Below are 12,275 nucleotides of genomic sequence, written 5' to 3' on the forward strand. Positions count from 1 at the left end.
AAAGACTGTAGTGTTTTGGACATTCAGAGACTGCAAATACATGCTACATGAGTGAGGGGTTTGTGAAGAAATACTTTCATTTCAATGAGATGTTACCCAAAGGAAAACCATTTAAAATAACTTACAAAAGATTAACATCCTACTTACACTTAGATAAAACAACAATATAACCAGATATAAAAATTCCTTATATCATGATCATTAAAAAATCTCCTCAAAACTTATTCTATGGATCCTTTATAAAAGTTGTTGAATGAATCTATAAACTTAAAATATGAGCTATTAAGTTTTATGTGTTTATGGTGATGTAAAATGAGGGAAATCAATTACAACACCCCCAAAAAATAAAACTAAGAAATGCATTTCAAACTAAAGTACACAAAAAGATTAGACCATGATATATGAAAAGAATAATGAATGCAAATAACTTCTCCAAAATTGAGTAATAAATTATTCAAAAAAATTTTCGCACTAAATTGCTAATTAAAAACACTTCAACATCACAAAACAAACTCATTTTAAGAGCAAAGATACCCTCAAACTTGCCTTATTCTATAATGTCAAATATAAAAGTAACTGCAGTACAGCATTACCTTGATATGCCATGTACATACAGTTAACATTTCACAAACAATAAATTACATGAAGGAACTAAGCTGGATACTATAATGGAAACCGCTGAAAGAAAAGATCCTTTTCCTCCTTGGTAAATAAAGGGTGACAAAGTTTAATTGAAAAAAAAAAGACAAAATATTATAATGGAAAAAAGTTAATAGGGTACTCCAAAAAGGAATGTAAAAAATAAATACCAGCACTAGGCACCACATTGTAATAGTATTGTTTTAGAAACTTGCCCAATCAATGACATTTTATATAATAACTTCCACTACTATATACCATTCCCTACTTTCAGAGTTTCAATAATAACAAGAACACTCAACAGAATATCAAAACCCATATCAAAATTTTGTGAAGATTTGTGATAAGAAATATTTCTAAACATGTAAGAAATTCCTTTCACTTTATGTAAGTTACTCAAACTCCTAGAAGAAATGTCAAAAGTCTGTCATGAGACTCACCGCTTCATAACTTTTAGCTTCAACGCCATGCTTTGTGTTGAGAGTAATTTCCTGTTGTATACCTCGCTGAGCTGTGGAAATAACGACATACGTCAGTAGTGATGAGAAGCAAAATTGGTTAAATTGGCATTTCAAATGTCACTTACAAAAATGAAAGAATATAACCCTCAAATGATATGCTTTACACAATTTGCTCATAATGTACACTAAGCAATACCACAAAGAGAAAACCATGTAAGATTCACTTGTCAAATAAAAGTTTTGATGTTTAACAAACAAAAAACTCACAATTTTCATGCTTCATCAATACAAGTCATCACTTCCCTAAGGAGCCTTTTAAAATGTTTGCCACTTACATATGAACTTCTGCTCTTATTGTCACAACATTAACATATGAACTTCTACTGTAGCTGATTATCCTAACACAATCACAATAAATGTAAAAAGTAAAATAAAAACTGGTTATCCTAACACAATCACAAAAAATGTAAAAAATAAAATGGAAACTGATTATCCTGACACAATCACAATAAATGTAAAGAATAAAGAAAGAAAAAGAACAAACATACAGATGCTCCCAACTTTACAATGGTTCAAATTATATTTCAAAACTATAGCGGTTTGCAAATGATACAAACAAGTGAATAAATCATACAAGATTTGAAAAATTAGAAAGACATGATACAAACAAGTGAATAAATCATACAAGATTTGAAAAATTAGAAAGACAAGCAGAAAATGCTCTTTCTTGCTACAAACAAATTTGTAATAAAAAACAGCAGCAAAATGTCCGCAATTACTGCACATTTTGCCCGTACTAAATATCTACTTCATACTGACTTGCTCGTGCTTAATATAACCTTGCCTATTTATATTATTTCTACTGTACCCAGGAATGTGTGTGGAGCATGAAAATTTCAAGAGTTTACTGTATAATGTTTGCTACTTTAACACCTAATCACATGCTTCAAATTATTTTTATATAATCTGTACTGTATAATAGCTTTGTCTGTACTGTATATCTTTGTAAAAAAAATTACCACAGAATCATTAAATGAATCTGTGCTCTAGATTTGCTATAGATTACTGTAGTAGATTTTATGGATTTTCAACATACTGTATATGTAATACCTTTATTAATATACGAGGTCCATTCAAAAAGTATCCGACCTTGGTCCATAAAGAGAAAAATTTGCACATTTGAAAAAAATGTATTCAATCACCTTCAAAGTACTCCACTTGGGAGTGCACACACTTTTCCCACCGGTGCTGCCACTGCTGGTAACATCTCTGGAATCTCGACATTGGGATGCTGTAAAGCTCTGCGGTCGTTTTTCTCATAATTTCCTCTCTCGACTCAAAACGCTTCCCTTTCAGAGTTGTTTTCAGTTTAGGGAACAGCCAGAAGTCACAAGGTGCCATGTCTGGAGAGTAGGGAGGATGACGAACAAATGGAGTGTTGTTTTTGGCCAGATAAGCGTGGATCAGGTAGGCAGAATGAGCAGGTGCATTGTCATGGTGAAGTTGCCAGTTTCGCGCCGCCCACATTTCCGGTCATTTTCGTCGTACTGCATCTCGAAGGTGTCGCATAACCTCAAGGTAATACCCCTTATTAACTGTTTGTCCTGCTGGTGCGTATTCATGATGCACAATACCATTGGAGTCAAAAAAACATGTCAACATTACCTTGACATTGCTACGAACCTGTCGCGCTTTTTTGGGTCTTGGTGATGTCTGCTGCTTCCATTGTGATGACTGAAATTTAGTTTCGGGTCATATCCATACACCCATGTCTCATCACCAGTGATGATAGTCTTCATGAAGTCAGAGTCACTGTTAGCACAGTCAAGCAGGTCTTGTGCAATTTCCAGGCGGAGTTGTTTCTGCTGTTCCAACAGCAACTTGGGAACAAATTTAGCACACACTCGTCGCATGGCCAAATCTTCCGTTAAAATTGTATGAACTGAACCTGTGCTTATTCCTACTTCTTCAGTAATTTCGTTGATGGTTATACGACGGTCGGCCTCCACTATTCGACGAACAATTTCAATGATTTCTTCGTTTCTGCTGGTGGAAGGCCTGCCTGACCGTGGCTTGCTCTCAACTGAGCTTTGTCCTTGCTCGAAGCGATTATACCACTCCTTTATTTGTGTTACTCCCATGGCTTCATCGCCAAAGGCTTGCTGAATCTTCTGGATAGTTTGCACTTGTGTATCGCCAAGCTTGTAGCAGAACTTAATGCAGTAGCGCTGCTCGATGCGCTCCGACATGTTGTGTAAGGATGATAATCCGACGAGCTTGTACTGGACGTCTGCACTCTGACCCTCACAGGCGGGTACTGCCACACACTAGAGCTTTTAAAATTTACACGCATGCGCAGTAAGAATGCTGTCAACTCCAACAAAACTAAGTTGCTGATTGGTGAATCATTTGTCCTTTTATGGACAAAGGTCAGATACTTTCTGAATGCACCTCGTACTATCAGTCATTAGGGTGTAGCATATAAATATGATATTTTTATAATAAAATAAAGTTTTATGTATACAGTACTTACCAAATGATTACACAGCTTTTGTTTCTACTTTACACAGCAGCTCAAAATCTAAAAATCGCGGTAGTGCTCGTTTGTTTGAGGTGTAGTTATACTGCCCCACCCACTTTTGGGGAAGGATAGTTACAACACAGCTAAAGAGCTCAGTTCGTTCATGCTGTACGTCCAAGAGAGGGGAGGAGGGAGGGCTCTGATCATGTAATTATTTGGTAAGTATATATAAAACTTTATTTTATAATAAAAATATCATTTTTATTTACGTAACTTACCAAACAATTACACAGCTGAATCCCACATTGACAGGAGGTGGGATACATAGACAAAACTACTCAAAAACACCCAGGGATGGAGGTGAATTTGAAATAAGAAATTAGCTAGCATCGTGAAATGCTTGTTGTAACCTTACCTGGTGAGGGAGCTACGGCAGGTGGGTACTGCCTCTGGTCGGAGCTCCTCTCAACCTGTAGTGGCGTGGCGGTAGGGCCAAGAGTTGCCTCTACTCCGGTGGGTGCTTTGCAACATAGGAGTTAATCGCAGGTTGCCAAAGCTAATAATCCAAACAAGACACATCAAAATGTGTGTGCCCTTGCCCTGGGTACAGTAGAAAATATGACCAGAATTTTAAAACCAAATGATGGTACTCATGACAAGGTACCAGTCAGACTTCCCATGAAAACACCAATCCTAATTCAAGGAGAGTGGACAGAGGAAAATAAGAAATTCTTCCTATTCCTCTTCACCCAACTGCAAAAAATGGGCCTAGAGTACTGCAATTTTCGTAAGTTGTTTCCACATCACGCAGGTAGGACACTGCAAAAACTGATTTGCACCTCCAATACCTGGATTGCAGGAGAGAAGACAGCAACAGATTGAGCTTGAAGGCGAAGGATGTCGCTACTGCTCTAATTTCATGTGCTTTGACTTTGTATAGAGGAAAAACATCCTCCTGGATCTTGGAGTGTGATTCAGAAATCACTGTTCTTAAAAAGAATGTTAAGGCATTCTTGGATAATGGCCGACTGGGGTTTTTAACTGAACACCACAGATTCAGAGAAGGGCCTCTAACTTCTTTGGTTCTTTGTACATACTCGCGAAGAGAACAAATTGGACAGAGGAGTCTTTCTTGATCTGCTTGACCTAGAATGTTAGCCAGGCTCTTGACTGTAAAGGAGCATGGCCAGGGACTGGAGGGGTCTTTGTTCTTTGCCATAAAATCTAAAGTCAAGGAGCAGATAGTGTCACCTTGCAAGAAGCCTACTCTCTTACCAAAGGCATGTAGCTTGCTAAACCTCTTTGCTGTCACTAAGGCCATAAGAAAAAGCATCTCTCATGTCAGATCTTTAAGAGAGGAGGACTCTAGAGGCTCAAAGGGAGGGCCTGAAAGCCATTTGAGGACGATGTCCAAATTCCATGCAAGAACCGGGCTTCTATCTTGCTTAGTGGTATTCAAGGACTTTATTAAATCATTTAAGTCCTGGTTTAATGCAAGGTCTATTTATCTGTGCTTGAAGACAGAATTCAACATAGATCTGTATCCCTTGATGGTTGACCTAGACCTTTCGAGGATCTGAGGAACAGCAAAAATCTGCAGCAAAAGATCATATATTTCTGTCTACATCCTTGTGATAGCAAAAGATCATCACCTACATCCTGTGATAGCTTCTGCAGCCTTCCTTGAAAAACCTGAAGCCTGTCAGAGCGAGAGTAGGCAAGCCTCGGTGAAAATGAAGAAAATGGGGCTGCCCGAGAAGATTTTTCTTCTGAGGTCGAAGCGTTGGATAGTCTACTAATAGGCTTAGAAGGTCCGGGAACCACTCCTTGCACAGCCAAAAGGGAGCCACTAGGGTCAATGATACACTGCTGTGGGTGCTGAACTTCAACACTTCTCTTACCATGTTGAAGGGAGGAAAGGTGAAGACGTTGAGACCCAACCAATCTTGCAACATGGCATCCATCACCCACGCTTGCAGATCTGGAGTCAGGGAACAGTACAGAGGGAGACGGTGGTTTCTTGACGTTGCAAACAGGTTTACCGTCGGCTTTCCCCACTGTTTCCACAGGTCGGTGCACACCTGAGGATTGGGTGTCCACTCCGTCAGTAGAACCTGTTTGCTGCAACTTAGTTCGTCCGCAAGAATATTCATTTTGCCCTGGACAAAGCGGGTCAGAACGATGGTCCTGTTGCTCTGTGCCCACAGAAGAAAGTCTTTGGCTGTTTCACATAGCAAAAAAGAGTGGGTTCCCCCTTGTTTCTTTATATAGGCCAGTGTGGTTGTGCTGTCTGAATGTACTGCAACTGTTTTCCCAAAGGTCTCTGTCACAAAAAACTGAAAGGCCTGGTGTATTGCCCTCAATTCTTTCACATTTATATGTGCAAATCTCTTTCGATCAGGGACCATAAACCTGATACTTCCAAGCTGTTCAGAAGGGCTCCCCAACCCAGCTCTGACGCGTCGGAGTACAACATTAGGTTGGGGTTTGCAGGAGACTGTGACATCCCTGTCTTGAATCTGTCCTCCGCCAGCCACCACCAAAGGTCTTCCTTGATTTTGGGGGTGATTCTGAAGATGAACGAATCTGGAAATATCTTTCTCCGCCAGTTGGCTTTGAGATAGAACTGAAGGGGTCTGATGTGTAGTCTGCCCAGAGGTACAAACTTCTCGACTGACAACAGAGTTCCCACAAGGCTCATCCAAGCGTTGGCCGAGCAGGACGAAAGAGACATGATTTCTCAAACTTTCGGAATACAGTTGCAAATCCTTTGTTGGGATGGAAAAGCCTGAAAATTCAGAGAATCTATCACTATCCCAAAATAAAGAATCGACTGTGGGGATTAATTGTGATTTCTTGAAGTTTATCAGCAATCCTAGGTCTTGCACAAGTTGAAGGGTCTTCTGAAGGTCCTCTGTGCATTGGGCATCTGATGGGGAGCGTAGGAACCAATCATCTTGGTAAAAGGACATGTTGATTACTATAATGTGTAGGAACTTTGCTAAAGAAGCCATAACCCGGGTGAAAACTTGAGGTGCTGTGGAGAGGCCGAAGCACAGGGCCCGGAACTGGAAGACCCTGTCCTGGAACGCGAATCTCAGATACTTCTTGGAATCCTGATGAACTGGAATGTGGAAATAAGCATCCTCCACATCTATTGTCACCATCCAATCCCCCTGATGGATGGCTGACAGGATCAACTGATTCGTTTCCATCTTGACCTTCCTTGGACTGCCAGTTTGATAGTTCAAACAAAAAAAAAAAAACCTCTAAAATACTTTATACCTGAGTATTTTAATAGTTTTATCACATAAAGTGCATTTAGTCATGAAAATGATATGAAAATACAGTAATAAGTGAATATTTTTCAGTTAAAATACCGCGAATGGGCGAATTTTCCTCGAATAATGTGTTGTGTTTCCATGGAGAAATCCAGGAATAGGTAACTCCGTGAATTGTGAGACCGCGAATATGGGAGTTTACTGTATATATAAAACTTTATTTTATTATAAAAATGTCATTTTTATATAAGTAACTTACCAAGTAATTACATAGCTGATTCCCACATTGATAGGTGAAATACATGGACATATTCTACTCCAGAAACATTATGTACTGAATTTGAAAACAGAATCAGCTAAGAGAGCTACCGGGATACTGCCTCTGGAAGGCACTCATCTTAACTCATAGTGGCATGGCGGTATAGCCTTGGGTTGCCTCCTACTTTGTGGGAACTTGGCAGAGAAGGATGTATTCCGATGGCTAGCAAAGGATGATAAGTGCTCACCCTTGCCTTGGGTGTAGCACCAAAATAAAAACCACCAGACAACATTGTCACCTACACTGACATAAAACCACAACCCATCCACTGAGAGTGGTGGGTGCTTCAGGTACAATGTACCCCCTGGCTCTGCAAAAAGCTCGACATCTTATTACAAGGTGAAGAGACAAATTTAAAAATTGTGAGAAACAAAGAATGATTACATTCCCAGTAGTTCAAAGGGAGAATGGATGTATGAGGTATAGAATGTATAAAAACTAAAGTGGTAGAGGCTACCATGACATCCTTAGCTTCACTTAAAAGAAGGCAAATTGCTCTCTTAATTTTGAGTGCGTCCCAAGTTAGAAGTCTATGAGGGCAATACGTTCTAGTCAGTGAATGAAATGGATCTTGCAATATCACCATATGTAGAGGATGGTCCTCTGAAAAACTCCAAAAGGACAGAGATCTCCCTATTCTCCCACAGGGCTGGAGAGGGCTTGAATGCTCGGAGAATGATCTGGTGTTAGGCTGTAGCTGGCATCAGAAGCGCTGAGCACCAGTTGAGCTAAGAGCTCAGGATTGGTGGGCACTCATGGGAGCTAGCAGGCAGCTGTGGTAGCTAGTGGGTGCTTGTGCTTGTGGGAGCTAACAGGCACCCACAGGAGCTAGCAGGCGCTCGTGGGAGCTAGCAGGTGCTTGCGGGAGCTGGCGGGCACTCGTGGGAGCTGGCAGGCACTCGTGGGAGCTGACGGGCACTCATGGGAGCTGGCGGGCGCTCATGGGAGCTGACGGGCACTCGTGGGAGCTGGCGGGTGCTCGTGGGAGCTAGCGGGCGCTTGTGGGAGCTTGTGGGAGCTAGCGGGCGCTTGTGGGAGCTTGTGGGAGCTAGCGGGCACTTGGAGCAAGAGCTGGTGCCAGGCTGGGTGCCAGGAGAGCTGAGAGCCAGACAAGCCAGAAGCTCGTGGCTCTGGAAGCTCCATAGCTGGCGCCAGACTATAGCTGTCGCCCAGCGAACTAGGCGACAGGAGAGCTAGATGATCGGGATCACTTAAAAAGAAAGCGAGACGCGGAGGACGACTGCACTTCCAGTAGGGCTATGTGGAATGGAAATAAAGACGTGGAGGATGAATATAATTCCAGTAGGACTAAGTAGAACAGAAGCCGTGGACAAATGAGCCTGAAAGCTAAGGAGGATGAGGCTGCTCTGATGTCCTTGACTTTCACTTAAAAGGCAAAATGTTTCCCTAAGCAGGTGCCTATGCCTGGAAAACACCATTCGAAAATTAATTTTAATGCAAAATTATACCAAAGGCTTGCAATTAATCTAGACCCAGTACACAAAACATAATACAAAAGATTCAGCCTAAAGGAATGGCGTAACACATACGAGGATTACTTTAGGGCAGAGTTGTTATCAGTGGCTCACAAGCCTACACGTAAACAAAAGACTTTTAGACAAAGCCTGTGATGACAAATCAATTTAATAATAACAAAAACAAGGAACAAACTCATCCTGAGATTTCATGAAGGTTACTAATACGCGTTCAAGTGGATGTGTACGCCACCGAAATCCAGATATTATATCCGGAAAATAATGAATACAGCTGCTGCCATACTCGGCGTTCACCCGAGCACGGCAGGAACAGGAGCATGGCAAGAACAGATTGAGGTTATCTGCTAAAGTCGTTCCTAATATTCCTGCTAGTGGGTGGAACTGGTCACCTACACAGATGTGTGAAGTGTTACCTGCGAAAATTTGAATTCAAGCTGCGGTGTAAAGTGAAATAATAGCTATGTAATTACTTGGTAAGTTACTTATATAAAAAAATTCACATCATCATACACACTTTTATCACAACATAATGTAACCTCACCATAAGTGAAAAAGCAGTGATAAACCTTTTATCTTGCTTACTCGTACAAAACGTTGAACAGCAGCCACTCTAACTTGTTCCCATTCCTGAACACTACATCTACAGCAATTTATGAAGTCTTCCCATACCCCAGTTTCCCTAATCTACTGGATTCATAAAGAGTTGAGTTTTTATTCTGTAAAAAGTCTTTAATCAACTTTATTTTTCACCTTTATGTCACAGGAGTTATAATTAAGGAGAGGGGCAAAATAATAATTGAAGAGTCTCCTCTCTAATCTAGACTGTCATATCTCAAGTTTTATGCAAAAATAAACTTATTATATTTACATAGGGAGGCACTTAATTACACTGTAATACAGAATACAATTCATACCTAAGCAATTAACTTCCAAAACTGAGATGACTCAAATCCTTAAAAGTATCTACTGAAGGATACAGTAGTACAACACACCATTTTTGCATCAATATGAAACTCTGCAACACTTTAAATTAACAGCAGCACAATTTTTAAAAATTACAATATCACATTGTGTAAGCAACGTATTCACAGAAACTTACTTGGGGGAACACGAGATATGAAACAAACTTCATAGACATCATAATCCTCTGTGTTGAAAATGAATTTCCCAGAGTCAATTTCTTCTTTCATGTAAAGGTGGTGGCCTTTGGAATCTGTGACCTGAAAAGCATAAAATTTGTAATTTTCGTTGTCATAGCAAACATTAGTATCAGTAAAGACGTCCCCCAATACTAAGTTTTTAAAACATAAACAAGTTTTTCATCCAAACTCATCAACCTTACTGAGCCATCAATCACAGACCAGAATTGACGGCTCATTATGACTGAGAAGTTTGTGACAAACATACAGTAACAGCTTATTAATCAAAGTCCTTTAAAAGGACTATAATTATGCAAAAGCAAGTCATCCAGTCAATTAGTGTGTTTACTGGTGGCATAGTCACTAGGCATTTACTGTACTGCACATCCCTGGCCTCTTATAAACCTGCTCTCCTCATTCCACAGAGATCTATTTCAAAGTCTAATAACTCAACAAATGCTACCAATGTAAACAAAACAAATATGAAAAAGTAAAAAGAGTCTGAAGTACGGCTGTATGGATGCTACATAAATATAGTAAAAATATAGGTGAATATATAAACACAGTAAGCTGAAGAGAGTAAAAGATTTTCAGCACCTAAAATGAATTACAGCAAGTAGGGAAGAGGGAGGAGGAATCACTTTGTTGGGGAACAGCACTTGGCTCAGGGACTGAAATAAGGAGGAGGTATCGAGGGGGCAGTAACAAGCAGCAACAGCCTGGATAAAGTGACATGAGACTGCTAGACTACTGCCTAATACAAATATCCCATTGTATCCCATTATTGAATGATATGCATATACAGCAAAAAACTGGGCAGTGACTATGGAAAAAAAGGAGACTTTTGAGATTAAGATTCAGAGTTAGCACACTGCAGGAACATCATATTAAAATGAGGAAAAAAGTTAAGTATACCTTAGTTTTACCAGACCACTGAGCTGATTAACAGCTCTCCTAGGGCTGGCCCGAAGGATTAGACTTTATTTTACGTGGCTAAGAACCAATTGGTTACTTAGCAACGGAACCTACAGCTTATTGTGGAATCCGAACATTATAGCGAGAAATTAATTTCTATCACCAGAAATAAATTCCTCTAACTCTTCATCAGCCGGCCTCAGGAACTGAACTCCGGCCCATCGAGTGACAGTCTGAAGCTCAACCGAGTCGGCCAACAAAGGGCTCATTAAAATGAGGAAGCTGAGGAGAGATGTGGTGAGGAAGTTTAGGAGAGATGTGGTGTGCAGTTGCTGGAAAACAGGATGGGTCTCAAAAGATTCAGATTATTTGACATGTAATGTAATGAGAAGGGGTGAGGAACAGTTCAGTCAGAATAGTAGTAGGTATAAAAGGATGAAGACTAGGAGGCAGCTCAGAAAATCAAGAAAAATGGCATAAATGAGCAGGCAGAAAATGCATGAGACAGCAGAGAGAACTCAGTTCATGCCTAATCACTTTAATGGAAAATACGAACAATAATTGATGAAATAAAATAATTTACCACTGACTTGTTAAAAAAAAATTAAGATTTTATTCTTTCTAATTATTTCTGTTTTAAGTACACCTGGATCATACCTTCACAAATCAAGCTCTGTCACTGCCACTAAAAAAATGGGATTGGTTTTCATTACTAAGCATCAATCATAAACCTGGCTTGACACAGACACGTTAAATGATGCTGGAAGTTGGTGTGAGGACAGAATGCATCAACACAATTTATAGCTTGAAAACTGATCAAATTACTATACTTTAAAGACTTGCTTACTAGCACTTATTAACTTTCTGTTCCTCTTAAAAGCAGAGAAGGCTTCAGTCAATTGTTGATTTCTGAAATTTAGGCTCTTAAGCCAAGCACCAGGCACATTTGGCCATGCAATGCTTAAGATAGTGAAAAGGAGTTGGAGTGATTGGACAGCAAGATAAAATACAGAAAAAAAGATATGAGTTACAAAGATCTAAATGTGGAACTGGGAAAAAACTCCATAGCTGAATGTAGTAATAATTAAGAGAGATAGGACATCAAAACTGAAGAAAGAATGCAAGAATGGAGGCAAAGTGAAAGGCTAAGAAGAGGATGCAGCTAAGGGCTGCCGAGACACTGCAAATATCCTTCAGTAATACCTATACTGTAATAAACCAAATGAGGATTCAGTCAATCATAACAGAGGACACAAATTTACAAGACTCCTATTTTGTTTAACATATAAAACTTATCTAGTTAAGTATTAGGAATGTAAAACCTCTGGTTTACCAGTAATGATTTCATAAAAGACCTAACAAGACCTACAAGAAGATTTTTTGAAATATATTTTCTTCATGTTTAACCATTCTCTGCAGGTTTCGAGGGAGGGGCAGTCAGGTATGGTAGGATGCTAGTACAGCCTTGAAAGTATGCTAGTTAGGTTATATCCTTCTGGCTAGA

General features: G+C 39.8%; 1 protein-coding gene across 1 annotated transcript in view; it reads right to left on the reverse strand.

The window, feature by feature from the left end:
• bai (Transmembrane emp24 domain-containing protein bai) overlaps positions 1–12,275 on the reverse strand; it is a 39,883-nt gene that overhangs the window by 20,643 nt on the left and 6,965 nt on the right. The window contains exons 2-3 of the mRNA XM_067087821.1: positions 9,817–9,937; positions 1,080–1,150 (exon numbers count right to left, since the gene is read on the reverse strand). Of these exons, the coding sequence (XP_066943922.1) occupies positions 1,080–1,150; positions 9,817–9,937 (192 nt within the window). The remainder of the gene's footprint in view (positions 1–1,079; positions 1,151–9,816; positions 9,938–12,275) is intronic.

The sequence above is a fragment of the Macrobrachium rosenbergii genome, chromosome 44 (assembly GCF_040412425.1).
Source record: "Macrobrachium rosenbergii isolate ZJJX-2024 chromosome 44, ASM4041242v1, whole genome shotgun sequence".
In the NCBI taxonomy this organism is placed as follows: Eukaryota; Metazoa; Arthropoda; class Malacostraca; order Decapoda; family Palaemonidae; genus Macrobrachium; species Macrobrachium rosenbergii.